Source organism: Theropithecus gelada, chromosome 19 (assembly GCF_003255815.1).
Source record: "Theropithecus gelada isolate Dixy chromosome 19, Tgel_1.0, whole genome shotgun sequence".
NCBI classification, from domain to species: domain Eukaryota; kingdom Metazoa; phylum Chordata; class Mammalia; order Primates; family Cercopithecidae; genus Theropithecus; species Theropithecus gelada.
In genome coordinates this window covers 29020586-29042551 of record NC_037687.1, presented here as the reverse complement: position 1 = coordinate 29042551, position 21966 = coordinate 29020586, and the positions used below count along the sequence as shown (strand labels likewise).

At 44.0% G+C, this 21966-nt stretch overlaps 1 protein-coding gene across 2 annotated transcripts; it reads left to right on the top strand.

Moving 5' to 3' along the window:
* The first annotated feature begins 678 nt into the window (after positions 1-678).
* ZNF836 (zinc finger protein 836) lies at positions 679-19849 on the top strand. 2 transcript variants are annotated; one of them, XM_025369212.1, is made up of 5 exons: positions 679-1026; positions 2568-2710; positions 3544-3638; positions 12040-12166; positions 16413-19849. In XM_025369212.1, the coding sequence occupies exons 3-5, from the start codon at positions 3624-3626 to the stop codon at positions 19079-19081; spliced, it is 2811 nt and encodes a 936-aa protein (XP_025224997.1). In that variant the 5' UTR covers positions 679-1026; positions 2568-2710; positions 3544-3623; the 3' UTR covers positions 19082-19849. The 2 variants fall into 2 exon arrangements, with proteins under 2 accessions (XP_025224997.1, XP_025224998.1); XM_025369213.1 differs by having other exon boundaries at positions 871-1030; positions 16413-19308.
* The last annotated feature ends 2117 nt before the right edge of the window (positions 19850-21966 follow it).

The following is a 21966-nucleotide window of genomic DNA, read 5'->3' as shown; positions in this document are numbered from 1 at the left end:
GCCCAAATATCACCCAAATATTATCGGAATCACATATGGGTGAGACTCAAAGTGTGGTTCATCCTGAGGCAAAATTTCTGTCCAGCTGTGTAACTGTGAAGCCAAAGAAGTTATTTTGCTTCCAAAATACAACGGTGGGACAGGCATAGGATAGACGGTCAGCCCTGGAAACCACCCTTCTACTCTGTGACTGTGATTTTGATGTTTGTAGATTGCACATGTAAGTAAACGCATGCAGGATTTGTCTGTGTCTAGCACAATTCGCTTGGCATAATGTCTTCCAGGTTCCTGGATCCAGCCACGGCTGCACATCAAATCTTCACGGATAGCCTAGTTCCCTGACTACTGAGTAACTTCAGCCTTACTGGCTTCAGCCTCACTGGCAAGACCCGATGGAGTCCACCAGACTCACAAAAATCGATTTTGACCTAAGTCAGTTCAACTTGACAAGAAGAAAACATCCTAGTTTCCAACAGAAGTGGACCACAACTTTAAACCTTTGACCTTAAAGTCTAAAACATTAACTTAAAATAGGCAAGAAGCAACGCTGCTTCACAGGACAAGAAACAGTCACCAATACTCCCAAATTACGAGAACAAAGACTCGGTGGGCTGAAGGCAGAGGGAATAACAGACCCCGCCCACCAAACAGGTCCCGCCCACACCGCCCGTCCCGCCTGGCCCCGCCCACTACCGCATGAGCCTGCCCCACCCTTTCAGGGTTCCCAAATCAGGTCCGTCTTTCTGCCCCTTCCCTAGCGGGTCGCACCCCACCCAGGACCCTCCCCCGCCCCAGGCTTCTTAGTCTTTTTTTCTCCTCTCGTGAAGCTTCCTGCACACCCGGAAGCAGATCGCGCGGGGAAACCGTCACAGCGCTGCGCGTCAGTTTCCGTCTACCTGGACTAAACATTTGCTTCGCCGGGTCTACGTGAATCCAACGTGCACTTGGCGGTCTTCCCTTGTCTATACCCGTTTCCTGGGGATCGCTACGGACCTTAAAATACCAGCAACAGCCCCTTCGCCCCAAGTAAGTCTGATAATTGCTTTCCTTTCGGTTTAAAAATCTCTCTGCGGCTGTTCCTTGCTCCCTGCCTTTCTGCCTTAGGACCACGTAGACAACCCCACTCAGGTCGTGTTCCTGCTTAAAACCCTTACTGACCTCTGCTTCGGCCCTGCACCAAGTCGAGCCCTCACTCGGGAGGTGGATTCCCACTCGTCGCGACCCCCGAGTTCCTCCCTCGTCAGCCCCTGGAGGGGAGCGCCCGCCGTCCGGCTCCTGAAGGAGCCTCTTCCCCTCCCAGGTCCTGGGATTCTGCAGAACCTCCCAGTCCTGAGACATCGTCCCCCGCGCCACCTAGTATCCTCCTCACGCCGGGTCCTTCCGGTCCCCAGGCTTCCCCTTCACAGCCACTGCTTTTCCTGATCCCCCCGTTGGGGCAGGTGACCTGAGTCTGTCTTGTGATACCCAGTGTTCTTCCTTCCCAAATTTTACTCCACTGGAAAATGTGCTCTTCCGGGAGGTGGGCATCTTATTCCTCCCCTGTCCTACTGAATGTGTGAGTGAGAGGGATCAGGAGAGGAAAAGACAGGGAATGACGAAGCAAAAGGAAAAACCGAAGAGAATGAGGGAGACCCATAAATACACGGCAAAATGGATGATAATTTAGGGATTTGCAGAGAGATAGCAAGAGTGAAAGAGAACGAATGGAGAAAGAAGCAGGGGGAGAAAAGCACATAGAGACATTTAGGAAAAAAAAGGGGACCTTCAGAGAGATGAAGGGCAGCAAAATAGAGTGGGGCGGCAAAGGAGGAGGCACTGCAGACAGACAGTGGGGAGAAGGTAAAAGAGTTGGAACCGCAGCCGACAGAACTACGTGGTGCTGGAACTGAAAGAGAGGGCAGTGGGTGACAAGCAGAGTAGAGAGAGAGCCGCAGCAGGGAGGAAGCCTAGGAAGTTGGGGGTGCTAGAGAGTGGGAACAAAGGAGCTGTAACAGGTAAGAGGGAGTTTTAACAAGGAGAGCAGAGAGGGAGCTTAGATGGGGAAAAAGAGGCAGAAATACGTGGAGATTGGGGACAATCAGAAAGATTGGGGAGGAAGAGTTCCAAGAGGTGAAGTAAGTTGCCGACTATTGGGCAGAACAGACATAAAAGAGGAGAAGAACAGAAAAGGGGAGGAAAGATGCAGCATGCGAGACGGAAACACGTAGTAGTGAAGAAAGTGGGAGAGGACCCTATCCAGATGAGTGATGAGTTGATTGGATATGGATGGTGGTTGTAATATTCTGATTTGTGACTTTACACTCTAAAATTTTTTTCTTTAAATTGTAATCATGAGGATGAAAATTACCACTGTTTTCTGTAAGGCTTGTGCATTTTGTATTTATTTGTATCAAAAGATATTTAGAATTTCTGTTTAGCCAAAGGGCATTTAAATTCAGTCATTTGTGGTAACTCTTTTCTTCCCTGGGATAGAGGATAGAGTGAATGAGAAATGGGGCAATAAATGACTGTCACTCTCACTACAAGGTATGTCTTTGTTGTTTTTTTTTTTTTCTTTTCTGAAACAGGGTCTTGCTCTGTCAGACTAGAGTACAGTGCCATGATCTCTGCTCACTGCAGCCTCAACCGCCCAGGCTCAAGCAGTCCTTCTGCCTCAGCCTTTCAGAGTGCTGTGATTACAGATGGGAAGCCACCACATCAGGCCTACAAGGTATGTCTTTGTAGGAGTATTGAGAGTCTTATTTTTTTGTAATGGATTTTCTTTTTTGTTTTTTCTTTTTTTTGTTTGAGACGGAGTTTCACTCTTGTTGCCCAGGCTGGAGTGCAATGGAGCCATCTCGGCTCACTGCAGTCTCTGCCTCCCAGGTTCAAGCAATTCTCCTACCTCAGCCTCCCAAGTACCTGGGATTACAGGTATGTGCCAGTACACCTGGCTAATTTTGTATTTTTAGTAGAGACGGAGTTTCTCCATATTGGTCAGGCTGGTCTCAAACTCCCAAACTCAGGTGATCCACTGGCCTTGGCCTCCTAAAGTGCTGGGATTACAGGCATGAGCCACTGCGCCCAGCCTACTTTTTTCTTTGTAGTTCCTTTATTTATTTATTTTTTGAGACGGAGTCTAGCTCTGTCGCCCAGGCTGGAGTGCAGTGGCGCGATCTTGGCTCACTGCAACCTCCGCCTCCCGGGTTCATGCCATTCTCCTGCCTCAGCCTCCCGAGTAGCTGGGACTACAGGCACCTGCCACCACGCCCAGCTAATTTTTGTATTTTTAGTAGAGACGGGGTTTCACTATGTTGTCCAGGATGCTCTCAAACTCCTGTCCTCAGTTGATCCGCCCGCCTCTGCCTCCTAAAATGCTGGGATTATAGGCGTGAGCCACCATGCCAGGCCACTTGGTCTTTGTTTAGGAATTTATTATCCTTGCATCCCCCTGGTGCAGTGGGCTGTCTCTCCACATGCTGAGGTCTTTCCTGTGGGCATGGTTGTAGCACAGAAGGGAATGTGTTGTTTCCAAGCATTAAATGACAGATTTTTCACTTTCAGATTTGACTTGTAAAGAAGTAATTATACTGACTGAGACAGCAGCCCAGAAGAGGAAGAAGAGGAAAGAAAAGGAGTCAGGGATGGCTGTTACACAGGTAAAATGATATTCTTAGTGGATCATTCTGTCTCCTTCCTTTTTGAAATGCGATGCATTGGAGTTGCGAATCTTCTCTGAGTCTGAAGCATCCTGCCTGACGTGTTTACTGCCATTCACCCATGCCTTCCCTCAGTTTCTCTCATCTCACTTAGATTCTATCTCACCGAGACCCAGTGACATTAACTTGGGAAGAGGCTCCACTGGGCATGGTCCTGGGAGCGGCTCACACCCAGACATGGATGGAGACAGGGTATGAGCCCCACAGTGTCAGAGCTATTGGTAGCAGAGATTGTTTAGAGGCAAAATCAGGATGCAGTCAGCTCTCTGTAGACCAGAAGTAGAGAAGCTGCATGCAGAAGGCACATATTAATGTGCACAATACCTCATCAATTCTGAAAAAGAGTGTGTCAGGGGAGATCTTTTCTGCCTAATTTTATACTACATTTGAAGCTGTATGAATGAGTCACTGTTTCTAACTTCAAAATCTTAATGACTGGGAATGGAATGGACAATTAGATACACGCATCAGTGATAAAGGGTGTTTTATTTTATCATTGATTTTTTTTTTTTTAAGACGGAGTTTCGTTCTTGTTGCCCAGGCTGGAGTGCAGTGGTGCGATCTCGGCTCACTGCAACCTTCACCTCCCTGGTTCAAGTGATTCTCGTGTCTCAGCCTCCTATGTAGCTGGGATTACAGGCACATGCCACCACGACTGACTAATTTTTGTATTTTTAGTAGAGATGGCATTTCACCATGTTGGTCAGGCTGGTCTTGAACTCCCAACCTCAGGTGATCCGCCCACCTCGGCCTCCCAAAATGCTGGGATTACAGGCATGAGCCACCGTGTCCGGCCTATCATTGATTTTAAAATATAAAATCAACCTGAATGTCAGATTCATTTAGCCATTGTCAGCATATCCATCCTACAGAGACTGTGGTGTTCATGCTGGGCCTCCTAGTAGCAGTTGTTTTATCTAAAAAGGTTATAATTTTGCTCAGATGTAGGAGCAAAACTTCTTTGTTATTAGAGAAGATGGAGCCAAATTCTCTCATTCCACCAATTATTACTGAACATCATATTTCTTTTATTTTAAACATTGCATAATATATTTATTTGCAGTAAAATCCAAGCAGAGATGCAGTTTAGGCATTAAAAAGGTGGCATAACATGAAGACGACAGGAAAATAATATTTTATTATATATGTAATTCATGCTATGTTAGATTTGAACTGTTCTTGTCAAAAAAAAAAAAAAAAGGGTACTGGGCCAGGCATGGTGGCTCACGCCTGTAATCCCAGCACTTTGGGAGGCTGAGGCAGGTGGATCAAGAGGTCAGGAGTTCAAGACCAGGCTGGCCAAGATGGGGAAACCCTGTCTCTACTAAAAATACAAAAATTAGCCAGGCATGGTGGCAGGTGCCTGTAATCCCAGCTACTTGGGAGGCTGAGGCAGAGAATTGCTTGAACCCCGGGGGCAGAGGTTGCAGTGAATGGAGATCACACCACTGCACTCCAGCCTCAGCGACAGAGCGATACTCCGTGTCAAAAAAAAAAAAAAAAAAAGGGGTACCTGTGAGATGATGGATATGTTAATGTGTTAAACTATAGTGACTTTTTTACTATCTGTACTGTAATATCATGTTGTATACCTTACATACACCATAAAATTTATGAGCAAACATAAAACATGGGACATCAAGGAAACGTTTCAGTTTTATGCTAAAAAAAAATTTATAATCTAAAAAAAGGACATTGGGCCGGGCGCAGTGGCTCAAGCCTGTAATCCCAGCACTTTGGGAGGCTGAGACAGGCGGATCACGAGGTCAGGAGATCGAGACCATCCTGGCTAACACAGTGAAACCCCGTCTCTACTAAAAAAAAATACAAAAAACTAGCCAGGCGAGGTGGCGGGTGCCTGTAGTCCCAGCTACTCCGGAGGCTGAGGCAGGAGAATGGCGTGAACCCGGGAGGCGGAGCTTGCAGTGAGCTGAGATCCGGCCACTGCACTCCAGCCTGGGCGACAGAGCGAGACTCCGTCTCAAAAAATAAATAAATAAAATAAAAATAAAAATAAAAAAAGGCCGGGCGCGGTGGCTCAAGCCTGTAATCCCAGCACTTTGGGAGGCCGAGGCGGGTGGATCACGAGGTCAGGAGATCGAGACCATCCTGGCTAACACGGTGAAACCCCGTCTCTACTAAAAATACAAAAAACTAGCCGGGCGTGGTGGCGGGCGCCTGTAGTCCCAGCTACTCGGAGGCTGAGGCGGGAGAATGGCGTGAACCCGGGAGGCGGAGCTTGCAGTGAGCCGAGATCGCGCCACTGCACTCCAGCCTGGGCGACAGAGCGAGACTGAGTCTCAAAAAAAAAAAAAAAAAAAAGGACATTGACTAGGCGCAGTGGCTTATGCCTGTAATCCCAGCACTTTGGAAGGCCAAGGCAGGCGGATCACGAGGTCATGAGTTAGAGACCAGCCTGGCCAACCCCATCTCTGCTAAAAATGCAAAAATTAGCTCGGCATGGTGGCGCATGCCTGTAGTTCCACCTACTTGGGAGGCTGAGGCAGGAGAATCCCTTGAACCCAGGAGGCAGAGGTTGTAGTGAGCTGAGATCGCACCATTGCACTACAGCATGGGCGACAGAGCTAGACTCTGTCTCCAAAAAAAAAATAAAAATAAAAATAAAAAAAGAACATTAAGGCATATATATTCCAAAAATTTAACTACAGAATATGAAATGGCTCCTAGAATGCAGAAAAAAAAAATTGCGCAATGAATGAGGATTATTTTATTTTGATTTCTACAAAATAATGAAATGGAAATACAGAGAGTTGTCATTTTCCGTAGATCTTCAAAATCTAAAAGAAACATAGTAGCAGGTTTTGTTTAAATGAGTGGGAAATCTGATGTGATGTTGGTGGGAGAGGGTCCCTTTGCAGCTCAAGGTAGTGGGGAATCTTGCCAGATCTAGCAAAGCAGGAAATGCACCATCCTGGAGGAAGTGATGACTCTTTCAAGTGCCCAACCTGGGGAAACCCAGTTTCCTTTCCCTATCACATCATCCACCATCCCTCATGTTTCCATGGGGAGCTACTGTTGTAGGTTCTGTGGCAAGAGTCAGTGAGAGGTGTCGAGTTGCATTTACACGTCATCATGAGATTTCAGAAAACAATTCTTCAGTGAATGTTCTGCTGTGAAATTTTATTTTGCAGGTTTTGAAGTGTACATATTTTTATGTTAATAAACACTAATAGTTTGTTTTGCATCCTCTTTGGAACAATCCCTAGATGAAGACGTATGGGTCTTTTACCGTTTTTCACTTTTTTTTTTTTAACCGTTTTTCTTTTTTCTTTTTTATCGTTTTTCTTTTACTGTTTTACAAAGAATGTCACCGTGGCTGTCTGTATGCATGCTATCTTCACCACAGATGTCTGAAGTTCCCTCCGGGTTGGGCAGTTTAAAGAGTGAGTGCCTCGGCCGGGCGTGGTGGCTCAAGCCTGTAATCGCAGCACTCTGGGAGGCCGAGACGGGCGGATCACGAGATCAGGAGATCGAGACCATCCTGGCTAACACGGTGAAACCCCGTCTCTACTAAAAAGTACAAAAAACTAGCCGGGCGAGGTGGTGGGCGCCTGTAGTCCCAGCTACTCGGGAGGCTGAGGCAGGAGAATGGCGTGAACCTGGGAGGCGGAGCTTGCAGTGAGCCGAGATTGCACCACTGCACTCCAGCCTAGGTGACAGAGTGAGACTCCATCTCAAAAAAAAAAAAAAAAACAAAAAACGAAGAGTGAGTGCCTCTTTTAGGATGGCATACCACAAAAGCAAAAATAAATAAATGTTTGCTTTATGTTTTTCTGGAAGGCCTGGCTCACAGTGTGATTATAAAATACTATGTTTCTTTTAGATCTAAGGTTTTCTTGCTGACATTTTCTTTGTGTGAATCTTATTTTTTGGTGATGAAGTCTGGCTCCGTTGCCCAGGCTGCAGTGCAGTGGCATGATCTGGGTTGACTGCAACCTCCGCCTCCCAGGTTTAAGGGATCCTCCTGCCTCAGCTTTCTAAGCAGCTGGGACTATAGGCACTCACCACCACACCCAGCTAATTTTTTTGTATTTTTAGGAGAGAGGAGATTTCACCATGTTGACCACTCAAACTGACCTCAAGTGATCTGCTTGCCTTAGCCTCCAGAAGTGCTGGGATTACAGGCATGAGACATGGAACCCAGCCTTTGATTATATTATGCCTTTCAGTAAAGCTTGTTTGTTTACTTACACTTAAGTAATGTTAGATATATTCACATTATTTATTGGACTCCCAGAATACATATGTTCTCGGTGCTTGATGGTTTGCCATGAGCCCCTTATGCTCTCCTCATTTTGTTTTGTTTTTTGTAGTTTTTGTTTCTCTCCCTGTCAAAATCCCCTTTGAGTTCACCACTTCCTTCTTCTGCCTAAGTCAGCTCTGTTGAACTCATCTAGTGACTATTTCAACTCAGTTACTCTATTTTTAGCTTTAGTCTGTCCGTCTCTCTCTTTCTCTGTCTCTCCCTCCCTCCCTCCCTCCTTCCTTCTTTCTTTCTCTCTTTCTCTCTCTTGTTTTTTTTTTTTTGAGACAGAGTTTCACTCTTGTTGTCCAGGCTGGAGTGCGATGGCGTGATCTTGGCTCACCACAATCTCCACCTCCTGGGTTCAAGTGATTCTTCTACCTTAGTCTCCTGAGTAGCTGGGATTACAAGCACGCACCACCATGCCTGGCTAATTTTTTGTATTTTTAGTAGAAATTGGATTTCACCATGTTAGACAGGCTGGTCCCAAACTCCTGACCTCAGGTGATTTGCCCTCCTCTGCTCCCCAAAGTGCTAGGATTATAGGCATGAGCCACTGCACCTGGCCATTTCTCTCTTTCTTTCTCACTTTTTCTTTCCTCCTTCCTTTCCCCCCTTCCTTCCTTCCTTCCTTTTCTTTTCTTTTCTTTTCTTTTTTTGTGGAAGGGTTTTACTGTATTGCCCAGGCTGGAGTTCAGTAGAATGATCCATCTAAAACAACTACTACAACAACACCACACACAGAATGATAATTTTCTAACTGGGGATTGTGCCCTCTCTGGGCCTTTGCTTGTCATCTCCTAATTGAAGAGGTTTGCTGGTTTCTACTCAGAAGCTCCCCTGTTATCTGTCTGTGATATTGACGACTCTTGTGCTGCAGTCAGCTATGGTACTAGATCTTACCTAGTGTCTTTATGTGTTACTGCACACACTGGTTTATGTCAATCATCTTTTTTTGCAGTGGCCCCTAACCTTTCATCCTGTTCCTTTCAGTCATTATATTCAGGCAAGACAGAAACGAGTTGATATGGCTTTGGTTGTGTCTCCACCCAAATCTCATCTTGAATTTTTAGTAGAGACAGGGTTTTACCACGTTGGCCAGGATGGTTTCGATCTCTCGACCTCGTGATCCGCCTACCTCAGCCTCCCAAAGTGCTGGGATTACAGGAGTGAACCACTGCACCCGGGCTGTGGAAAGCAGAATTTAAGAGTGATGAACTAAGATGTTTGGCAGAAACACTCTCAAAGCAAATTGTTCAGGTTGCTGCATGGCTTCTCTGAACTGTTTATAGGAAAATGGGAGGAGAGAAAAACGAATTAAAAACAATTTGTTTTCAAAGCCCAATGTAAAGATTTGGAAAATTCTCAGCCTGGCCATGTAAAGAATTAAAAGTGTATTTAGGAGAGAAAACCAAGAGGGGTGTAGCCAAGTGGCCTTGGACAAGGAGATTAGTATGGATAGAAGTAAGCCAGGACCTGATTATTGAGACAATGGGAGAATCATCCCAAAGGCATTTTAGAGATCTTTGAGACTGCTGTGCCCATTGTAGGTTCAGAGTGCCAGGGCCTTGAGGGCAGAATAGTTTCAAGGGAGTGGCCCGGGGTGCCCTTTGGACATGCGAACTCCGATACCTCAGATCTGTGATCTCTGTATTTCAGAGCAGAGGTCCTTAGCTACCCCATCTGTGGCTGACGTGGGACCAGGTGCAGACCAGCCACCACTCCAGAGGGCACACACTGTTGGGAGCCAAAAAGGCCAAAGGGATCATGATCAACTCAGCATTCCACTGGAGGCTATATGATCAAACAGCAAACTGTTTATCATGAATGCAGGATGTGAGCAAACTCACGACTGTGCCTGCCACCAAGTTTGCTGAGGGCCATCACTCCCTGGCGCTGGGCTCCTTGAAGTTATCTCTGGGAAATCTAGTGCTTATTGGTCAAATGATGCAGTCTTGCAAGCCTGCTGTGATCCAAAGGACTGACTGACAGTTACCGACAATCACCGCCCCTTTTGGTTATCTCTTTGACCTAATAAATTTGGAGGGCTGAAAAAGCTTAGGGCCTTTGTCCACTAGAGGCAAGGTGCCCCCGACCCCTTCTTCCAAATATACTCTTTTGTCTTTGTCTTTTGTTCCCGTGTTTGCCCCTTTTGTTCAGTCCACCAGGGATCGAGGTCGGTTACAACACACAAACTGTAAACCTTGGCAACATGAACACAGTGGTAACTAAAAGTGTGCAGAGGGCATGAGATGTGGACTCATGGCTACTTCCATCTAGATTTCAAAGAATGCCTCAGAGATCCTTGGAGCCTAGGCATAGAAATGCCGTAGGAGTGAGGCTGTCCCTGGAAGTCCCTACTAGGGCAATGCTCAGTTCTAGCTGTGGAGGCAGGGCCAACTTCAGAGTCCCTGTTAGGATAAGGTCCAGTAAAGCCCTGGGAGCAGGGCCACCGATGAGACCCCAAAACTGTAGAGTCACTGGTATGTGATTCCAGCTCAGGAGAGCTGCAGGCACTGTGAGAACGTCCATGTGGGGTGATCTCAACAAAACCAGTGAGACAGGGATCCCCAGGATGTTGGGACCCAACCTCTACTCCAGGATGTCTGGAAGGTGGGACATGGAGTCAGAGATTATTGTCAAGCCTTAGTATTTAATGTATGTGCCCTGTTGGGTTTCAGCCTCACATGGGAACAGCTACCCCTTGTTTCCTGCTTCTCTCTTTTGGAATTGAAATATCTAACCTGTGTCTGCCCCACCATTGTATTTTGGAAGCACATAACTCATTTGATTTCATAGGTTCACAACTAGAGAGCAGTTTGCCTTCGGATGAAATGCACTTTTGAGTCTCACCCATATCTGATTTAGATTATAGTTAGGTACAGCTCTAGACTATAGGCTTTTGAATTGGTTGTAGAAATAAGGCTTTGGGAGCCATTGGGATAGAATATATTTTGTCTGTGAGAAGTACATCAATTTTGGGTGCCAGGGATGGAATGCTATGGTCTGAGTTTTTTTTTTCCTCCTCTGCAATTCATGTTGAAACTTAATCCCCAGTGCCCAATCTTTAAATATTATGAGGCATGGCCTTTAGGAGGAGATTGGGTCACTAGAAGTCGGCCTTTATCAGTGGGCATGGTGTTCTCGTCAATGATATATCAAAAGGCTTATTCTACGGAGTTCACTACTTTTTGGCCCTTTTGTCCCTTCTGTCATGTGGGGGACACAGCATTCGTCCCCTACGAAGCAACAAGATCATCTTGGAAGCAGGGATCATCCCTCACCAGACATCAGTCCTGCTGGCACCTTGATCTTGGATATCCCAGCCAGCAGAATCATGAGAAATACATTTCTATTGTTCATAAATTACCCAGTCCGTTTTACTCGGTACAGCAGCACAGAGAGACTAGGACCTACCGTCACCATAATTTAACTGTTTGTTTCTTTTGATTCAAGGCTCATTCTCAGACATCTGGGTTCAGATGCCTGCTCTGCCATTTTTAGGTTGTTGACCTAGGTGACTTTTTAGCATTTTCTGTGACATAGTTGTCTCGTAGTAACATGGGAAAAAAATCTCTCTATCTATTACGTTGTTATTTGAATTAGAACATGTAAAGCATTTGGAGTAATGCCCAGCACATGGGGAGTGTTCCAGAACTGTAGTCATTGCTGTTGCTCTGGTCATCACAGTTTTTAGTTTCTGACCTTTCTTTAAAGCTGCTATGGACATTGTCATCTTGAAGACACAACTCTTACACTAGCTCATCTGGACACGCAGTTGATATATTGAACATAATATCTAACATTTATACACATAACCACTTATTCATTTCTTTGTGTATTTCTTGCATTGTACACAAAAATGAGAAGTGTACACTGATTTACAGGATATCATAATCTCCTGTTGAATTTTATAACAAGCTAAAATTAGGGACACATGACTTTCTCACAGATGCTTTGCGTGGATATGTGAAAACACTTCAATCAAATTGATGTGACAGTTCTCTCCTCTTGTCATTTTATATATAGATAAGAGCTCTCCCATTGCTCCTTGTTGAAATGTGTTTTTCTTTTCAGGGACCTTTGACATTCAGAGATGTAGCCATAGAATTCTCTCAGGAGGAGTGGAAATCCCTGGACCCTGTGCAGAAAGCTTTGTACTGGGATGTGATGTTGGAGAACTACAGGAACCTGGTCTTCCTGGGTAAGCATAATTTTGCTCTAGAAGTTAAGATCTGCCCTTGTGCATTTTTGTGTTTTCTCTCTTGGGAGCCCTATCCATCATTTGACTGAAACTGAAGCCTTGTTGACTCACAGATAAAAAGCTTCATAATGCTGCATCTGGACTTTCACTTCCCATATCATCACACTACCTCCTTTTGGAATATCTTCCCTTGTTGTCCTGTGCCCATAGTATAATTCCCATATTTAAGTATTAGTCAGTATAATGCTACTTTTTTTTTTTTTTTTTTAATGGAGACAGAGTCTAGCTTTGTCACCTGTAGGGACTAGTCCCACAGGGTCGGTGGGTTTTTCTCCCCATGTGCAGAGACGAGAGATCGTAGAAATAAAGACACAAGACAAAGAGATAAAAGACAGCTGGGCCCAGGGGACCACTACCACCAAGACGCGGAGACCCGTAGTGGCCCGGAATGCCAGGCTGTGCTGTTGTTTATTGGATACAAGACAAGGGGGCAGGGTAAGGAGTGTGAGCCACCTCCAATGATAGGTAAGGTCACGTGGGTCACGTGTCCGCTGGACAGCGGGCCCTTCCCTGTTTGGCAGCCGAGGCAGAGAGAGAGAGACAGCAGACAGCTTACGCCATTATTTCTGATGTATAGTCTCTATATATTAGAGACTTTTAGTACTTTCACTAATTTTGCTACTGCTATCTAAAAGGCAGAGCCAGGTATACAGGATGGAACATGAAAGTGGACCAGGAGGGTGACCACTGAGACACAGCATCACAGGGAGACGGTTAGGCCTCCGGATAACTGCGAGTGGGCCTGACTGATGTCAAGCCCTCCACAAGAGGTGGTGGAGTAGAGTCTTCTCTAAACTCCCCCGGGGAAAGGTAGCGGGTGTTTTTCCTTGGCACTGACGCTACTACTAGGCCACAGTCCTCTTGGCAATGGGCGTCTTCCCACACGCTGGCGTTACCACTAGACCAAGGAGCCCTGTAGTGGCCCTGTCAGGGTGTGACAGAAGGCTCACACTCTTGTCTTCTGGTCACTTCTCACCATGTCCCTTCAGCTCCTATCTCTGTATGGCCTGGCTTTTCCTAAGTTATGATTGTAGAGCGAGGATTATTATAATATTTGCATAAAGAGTAATTACTACAAACTAATGATTAGTGATACTTACATATAATCATATCTGTGATCTATATCTAGTATAACTCTTGTTATTTTGTGTATTTTATTATACTGAAACAGCTCGTGCCCTCAGTCTCTTACCTTGGCACCTGGGTGGCTTGTCGCCCACAGTCGCCCAGGCTGGAGTGCAGTGGCATGAACTCAGCTCACTGCAACCTCCGCCTCCCGAGTTCAAGCAATTCTCCTACCTCAGCCTCCTGAGTAGCTGGGACTACAGGCTCACACCACCACACCCGGCTAATTTTTTGTATTTTAGTAGTGATGGGGTTTCACCCAGGATGGTCTCAAACTCATGAGCTCAGCAGTCTGCCCACCTTGGCCTGCCAAATTGCTAGGATTACAGATGTGAGTCACTGCGTTACTTCTAAATAAGTCTTTCTGTTTTCTTCCAAAGTCAGAATTTTAACTATTCTTTAGGCAAGTATATACCCACAGCTCTGCAAGCACAAACCCTGCTGCCCCATGCTCATAACTTTTTCCCCTCCCCTCATGCCCTTCCTCCTCCCTTCCTCTTCTGAACATATTACTTTGGTCCAGATGGACTACCCAGTCACTTACTAGCGTATTAATTTTACACTCCCATTATTGCAGAACTCCCTCACCTTCCACGCTACACTCAGCGTGTAAGGGACGACGCCTACTCATTCACTTGACAACTTTCTGAGAACACTGGCTACATCAGTATGTGCAGGGGATGATGACTCAGATACCGTTATTCATGAAGGATGACTGAATAATGTTTTGGCAACACACCTTGGCTCTTGAAGTATTTCTGTTTTTTTTCTTTTTTTGAGATGGAGTCTCACTCTGTCACCCAGGCTGGTGTGCAGTGGCGCGATCTCGGCTCACTGCAAGCTCCGCCTGCCGGGTTCACGCCATTCTCCTGCCTCAGCCTCCTGAGTAGCTGGGAATACAGGCGCTCACCACTACACTTGGCTAATTTTTTGTATATTTAGTAGAGACGGAGTTTCACTGTGTTAGCCAGGATGGTCTCGATCTCCTGACCTCATGATCCACCCGCCTTGGCCTCCCAAAGTGCTGGGATTATAGGCGTGAACCACCGCGCCCGGCCAGCTCTTGAAGTATTTCTTTCCACACTCTTGGTATTTGGGTGACCAGTTATCTGCACTGCCTGTTTGGCCAGTTTTATTTAAAAACATGTTTGATACTGGAAACCCAGGTTCACGTCTTACTTTCTTTGTAATTTGGGTGTAGATACATAAATCCTGCGGGCAGACTTACTGTCCTTATTTGTAAAATAGTGATAATTTATCTTAAGATTTTTTAAAACAAGTTAGTGCTGTTTGCTAGCTTGGAATATTGCATGTTTTACAGTAAAGACTCAGAAGTCTCTTTGTTTAATAAGGTATATCAACATTATTTCATGTTTATAATGAGATGGCATATTAGCTTTAACTTAATATGGCTAGGTATAGCAGATACCATAGATAGGGTGGTTTGAACAACAGAAATTCACTTTTCACAGATCTGGGTGATGAGCAGTCCACATGTCAGAGCCAGTCACTTTGGTTCCTGGTGTGGGCCCTTTTCCTGGTGTATCATGGCTAACTCTTTCTGTGTCCTCACATGGCAGAAGGATTGTCATGCAAAAAGCAAAAGCTTTTTCACATCTATTCTAATTCCTATTCCGTTCCTGAAATTCTACCTACCATGCTGACCTAATTGCCTCCCAAAGTTTTCACTCCTCCAAATAATACTACATTGAGGATTAGGACCCTAACATATGAGTTTTGGCAGACATAAGTCAATATAGCTGACTTGCATTGCTTGTTAGTGTTGCAAATGTCTATTTTTTTATGGAAATAGATAGTTTTTTGTTAGTTTGTTTTTCCGAGACAGAGTCTTGCTCTGTCACCCAGACTGGAATGCTGTGGCGCAATCTCAGCTCACTACAACCTCTGTCTCCCGGGTTCAAGCAATTCTCCTACCTCAGCCTCCTGAGTAGCTGGGATTACAGGTGCCCACCACCATGCCCAGCTAATTTTTGTATTTTTAGTAGAGACAGAGTTTCATCATGTTGGCCAGGCTGGTCTCAAACTCCTTACCCCGTGATCCACCCACCTTGGCCTCCAAGACCTGGGATTACAGGTGGGAGCCACCGCACCCAGCCAGAAATAGGTAGTTTTAGAACAGGTTTAATACTTATATAATAAGTATTCAGAAAAATAACTTAGTTTTATAACTTCAAAAAATTCTTTCTCATTTTCCCAGTACTATTTTTGATTTATAATTTAGCTTGCCATTTACATAGATCATTAATTAGTTGAACTTGTTGATATTTAGCTGTAATTTGACATTTATTTGTGCACAATAAATATGAAGTAAATATATATGTAACTGTTTTTTCTTCTGAGAGAGCCATATGTTTGCTGCCAGTTGGTGTATGATTTGGGGGCATGGTGGAAAAATACTTCTTTTAGTGCTAATATATATGTTTGCACAACATGAGTCTTTTGGTCATTGAATGTTTGAAACTAGACTTCCTTAAAATTAATTTGAATTACATGTGATTAGTGTTTCTTTACTGAAGAATTCTACTCCTTTTTTATTTGTAAAAATAGAAGATCACTGTGGTAAAGTTTGGTAACTGTCTAGTATAAACGTTACTTTTAGTGTAGTATGTTTTCAATATAAAATATTTATGAATAGTAGTTATTTAAAAACAAACAAACAAAAACAAATAATACTAGTTATTTGTAAAAGCCATGTTCAGCCAGGTGCAGTGGCTCACTCATGCCTGTAATCCCAGCACTTTGGGAGGCCAAAGTGGGCAGATCACGAGGTCAGGAGTTCGAGACCAGCCTGGCTAATATGGTGAAACCCTGCCTCTACTAAAAATACAAAAATTAGCCAGGTGTGGTGGCATGCACCTGTAGTCCCAGCTACTCAGGAGGCTGAGGCAGAAGAATAGTTTGAACCCAGGAGGTAGAGGTCACAGTGAGCCAAGATTGTGCCACTCTGCTCCAGCCTGGGCAACAGAGCAAGACTCTGTCTCAAAAAAAAAAAAAAAAAAAAAAACAACAAAAAAACCCCTATGTTCATTATATTTTGTAGGTATCCTTCCTAAATGTATGACGAAGGAATTACCACCAATAGGAAACAGTAATACAGGAGAAAAATTCCAAACAGTGATGCTGGAAAGACATGAATGTTATGATACTGAAAATTTTTACTTAAGGGAAATCCAGAAAAATCTACAGGACCTTAAGTTTCAATGGAAAGATGGTGAAATAAATAATAAAGAAGTGCCAATGACCTATAAAAACAATCTTACTGGTAAAAGTGGTCAACATAGTCAAGAGGATGTAGAAAACAAATGTATTGAAAATCAGCTTCCATTAAGCTTTTACTCACATCTGACTGACCTGCAGAAATTTCAAACTGAAGGGAAAATTTATGAATGTAACCAATCTGAGAAGACAGTTAATAATGGTTCCCTAGTCTCACCACTTCAAAGAATTCTTCCAAGTGTCCAAATCAACATTTCTAAAAAATATGGGAATGAGTTTTTGCAACTGTCATTACCCACCCAACTTGAGAAAACACACATTAGGGAAAAACCTTACATATGTAATGAGTGTGGCAAAGCCTTTAGAGTGTCTTCAAGTCTTATTAACCATCAGATGGTGCATACTACAGAGAAACCTTACAAATGCAACGAATGTGGCAAAGCCTTTCATCGGGGCTCACTACTAACAATACATCAGATAGTCCATACAAGGGGGAAGCCATGTCAATGCGATGTATGTGGCAAGATCTTCAGACAAAATTCTGATCTTGTAAATCACTGGAGAAGTCACACCGGAGAGAAACCATACAAATGTAATGAATGTGGCAAGTCCTTTAGTCAAAGTTACAACCTTGCAATACATCAAAGGATTCACACTGGAGAGAAACCTTACAAATGTAATGAGTGTGGGAAAACCTTCAAACAAGGCTCATGCCTCACTACACATCAGATAATCCATACAGGAGAGAAACCATATCAATGTGACATATGTGGCAAGGTCTTTAGGCAGAATTCAAATCTTGTAAATCACCAGAGAATCCACACTGGAGAGAAACCATACAAATGCAACATATGTGGAAAGTCCTTTAGTCAAAGTTCCAACCTGGCAACTCATCAGACAGTTCATAGTGGAAACAAACCTTACAAATGTAGCGAGTGTGGCAAAACCTTTAAACGGAGCTCAAGCCTCACTACACATCAGATAATCCATACAGGAGAGAAACCATATACGTGTGATGTATGTGACAAGGTCTTCAGTCAACGTTCACAACTTGCAAGGCACCAGAGAAGTCATACTGGAGAGAAACCTTACAAATGCAATGAATGTGGCAAGGTCTTCAGTCAGACTTCACATCTTGCGGGGCATCGGAGAATTCATACTGGAGAGAAACCTTACAAATGTGATAAATGTGGCAAAGCCTTTAAACAGGGGTCATTACTCACTCGACATAAGATAATTCATACTAGAGAGAAATGTTACCAATGCAGTGAATGTGGAAAGGTCTTTAGTGAAAATTCATGCCTTGTAAGACATTTAAGAATTCATACTGGGGAGCAACCTTACAAATGTAATGTGTGTGGCAAGGTCTTCAATTACAGTGGAAACCTTTCAATCCATAAGAGAATACACACGGGAGAGAAACCTTTCCAATGTAATGAATGTGGCACAGTCTTCAGGAACTACTCATGCCTAGCACGTCATCTAAGAATTCATACTGGGCAGAAACCTTACAAATGTAATGTGTGTGGCAGGGTCTTCAATGACAGTGGAAACCTTTCAAATCATAAGAGAATTCATACTGGAGAGAAGCCTTTTCAATGTAATGAATGTGGTAAGGTCTTCAGTTACTACTCATGCCTAGCACGTCATCGGAAAATTCATACCGGAGAGAAACCTTACAAATGTAATGATTGTGGCAAAGCCTATACTCAGCGATCAAGCCTCACTAAACATCTGATAATTCATACTGGAGAGAAACCTTACAATTGTAATGAGTTTGGAGGGGCATTTATCCAAAGTTCAAAACTGGCAAGATATCACAGAAATCCTACTGGGGAGAAACCACACAAATGTAGCCATTGTGGTAGAACTTTTAGTCATATAACAGGCCTGACGTACCATCAGAGAAGGCATACTGGAGAGATGCCATACAAATGTATTGAATGTGGCCAGGTCTTTAATTCCACTTCGAACCTTGCAAGGCATCGGAGAATTCATACTGGAGAGAAACCTTACAAATGTAATGAATGTGGCAAGGTCTTTCGTCATCAATCAACACTAGCACGCCATCGGAGTATTCATACTGGAGAGAAACCTTACATGTGTAATGAGTGTGGCAAAGCCTTTAGAGTACGTTCAATTCTGGTTAATCATCAGAAAATGCATACTGGAGACAAACCTTACAAATGTAATGAATGTGGTAAAGCTTTTATTGAAAGGTCAAAGCTGGTGTACCATGAAAGAAATCACACTGGAGAGAAGCCATACAAATGTATTGAATGTGGCAAGGCCTTTGGACGGTTTTCTTGCCTCAACAAACACCAAATAATTCATTCTGGAGAAAAACCTTATAAATGTAATGAGTGTGGCAAATCTTTCATTAGTCGCTCAGGCCTCACTAAACATCAGACCAAACATACTGGAGAGAATCTTACAACAAAACTCAATGTGGAAACGCCTTTAGATGTTCTCCTAACTTCTGGGTTCAAATAATTCACACTTACAGGTATAGTTTGTATATTTGACGCTTCTGTCTGAACCTCATGTGGAATTTTAATCCCCCGTATTGGAGGTGGGGCCTAGTGGGAGATGACTGGATCACAGGAGTGAATTTCTCAAGAGTGGTTTAGCACCACCTGGTTTTTGCTCTTCTTGGGATAGTGAGTTCTGGTGAGATCTTGTTTTTTTGTTTGTTTGTTTTGTTTTTTTGAGACGAAGTCTCTCTCTGTCACCAGGCTGGAATGCAGTGGCATGATCTCGGCTCACTGCAACCTCTGCCTCCCAGGTTCAAGTGATTCTCCTGCCTCAGTTTCCCTGAGTAGCTGGTACTACATGCGCACACCACCACGCCTGACTAATTTTTGTATTTTTAGTAGAGACGGATTTTCACCATTTTTGCCAGGATGGTCTCAATTTCTTGACCTCGTGATCTGTCTACCTCAGCCTCCCAAAGTGCTGGGATTATAGGCGTGAGTCACCAAGCCCGGCTGAGATCTTGTTGGTTAAAAGTGTATGGCAGTTCAGGCATGGTGGCTCATGCCTGTAATCCCAGCATTTAGGGAGGTTGAAGCGGGCAGATCACTTGTGGCCAGGTGTTCAAGACCAGGCTGGTCAACATGGTGAAACCTTGTCTCTCCTGAAATACAAAACTTAGCCAGGCATGGTGATGCATGCCTGTAATCCCAGCTACTTAGGAGGCTGAAGCATGAGAATCGCTGGAACCCAGGAGACAGAGGTTGCAGTGAGCCAAGATTGTGCCAGTACACTCCAGCCTGGCTGACAGTGAGACCCTGTCTCAAAAAAAAGAAAAGAAAAGAAAAAGTGTATGGAACCTCCCTCTCTCTTGTTCCTATTCTTGCCATGTGATATGCCCACTCCCCCTTTTCCTTCCACCGTGATTTTAATATTCCTGAGGCTTCCTCAGAAGGTGAGCAGATGCCAGCACCATGTTTCCTGTAAAGCCTGCAGAACTGTGATTCAATTAAACTTCTTTATAAATTACCCAGCTTCAGGTATTTCTTTATAGCAATTCAAATATGGCCCAATACATTTACACATGCAGTAAACGTAGCTAAGTTTTAAGGTAGTGTTCACTACTCACTCGTCATAAGAATGTACATACTGGAAGGCTGGGCGCAGTGGCTCTCGCCTGTAATCCTAGCACTTTGGGAGGCTGAGGTGCACAGATTGCCTGAGCTCAGGAGTGTGAGACCAGCCTGGGCAACAGAGTGAAACCCCGTCTCTACTAAAATACAAAAAATTAGCTAGGCATGGTGGCGTGTGCCCATTGTCCCAGCTACTTGGGAGGCTGAGGCAGGAGAATTGCTTGAACCCAGGAGGTGGAGGTTGCAGTGAGCCAAAATCACACCACTGCACTCCAGCCTGGGTGATACAGCAAGACTCTGTCTCAAAAAAAAAAAAAGGAAAAAAAGAATATACATATTGGAGAGAAATTACTGAAGCGCAGTATGTGTGGCAAGAATTCTATTCAAAGATCAAAACTTGTGGATCTATAGATAATTCAAAGTGCAGAGGTGCTTTGCAAATGAGAAAAGTGTGGCAAAACCTTTACCAGAGTTCAATCACTACTGGACATAAGGAGTTTATACTGATAGAGAATCTACATGTATGTGCCGGAGACTTTCCCCAGGCATCAGAACTCACTAGACATCAAAATATACAACTTTGAGAGGAACCACACAAATGTAATGTGTGTGGTAAGGCTTTTACCTGAACATCGAAATGGAAACTAGAGTGTTCATACTGAAGAGCTACCTTACGAATGTAACAAATGTAGTAAGACTTTTTAAAAAATCAAATGTTCGGCCAGGCATGCTGGCTCACGCCTGTAATCCCAGCACTTTGGGAGGCTGAGGCGGGTGGATCACAAGGTCAGGAGATCGAGACCATCCTGCCTTACACGGTGAAACCCCATCTCTACTAAAAGTAAGAAAAATTAGCCAGGCAAGGTGGCAGGCGCCTATAGTCCCAGCTCCTCGGGGGGCTGAAGCTTTCTGTATGACAATGCTTTCTGTAGATTTTTATACCAAATAAACAATGTGTCTCTTTTGGACTTTAGGGAACTAATATCAAAAGATTAATGAGGACCCAATTTAAAATTTGACAAAAAATATTTGACAAACTTTAAAGCGCTTAGTATCACAAAATAGGATCACAGGTCATTGTAAAGTAAGTCCTTCATTTAACCAAAGTGATACACAAAGATTTCAAAAAAAGGGAAAAACCTTTATTTTTTGAGAGAGGACACTTAATTTCTCAAACAATAAGCCCTAATAAAGAGAGCATGAGGCCAATTAAATTTGTTATTCAAAATTTTATGAACAATCTAAAATTTTAATCATCTTGCCCATAAGATATGATTTCCATAAGCCTTTTTACAACCGTTATAATCTTTATCAAGGAGTGGGTCAATACTCCAAGAAAACCTTGTTAATCTGACACAGAGGCTCATATGCTGGTCTTGCATCAGTGTGCCTTTGACATCAATGGTTAATTTGTAGAGAAACTGAACTTGTTTTATCTTTCTAGGTAAGCTCTTACAATTTCATGTGCCCACCTCTGCTGTAATAGCCCCTGGGCCTTGAGGAGTTGAATAGTTTTACTTTCTTGTCCTGTGTCTCACGAACACAGTTTATTTTGATTGGCATCTTCTATTAGGTCTGAAGATGAGGCTTTAACTGCTGTCAGTGTTTAAGATTTAGGAGGACTTGGTGTCCTTTTTAGACCCAGGCGTCAAAGCCCTGTAACTTAGTGACACAAGGACTTTAAAAGCACATACAGGCCAGGCATGGTGGCTGACACCTGTAATCCTAGTACTTTGGCAGGCCAAGGTGGGCAGATCACTTGAGGTGAGGAGT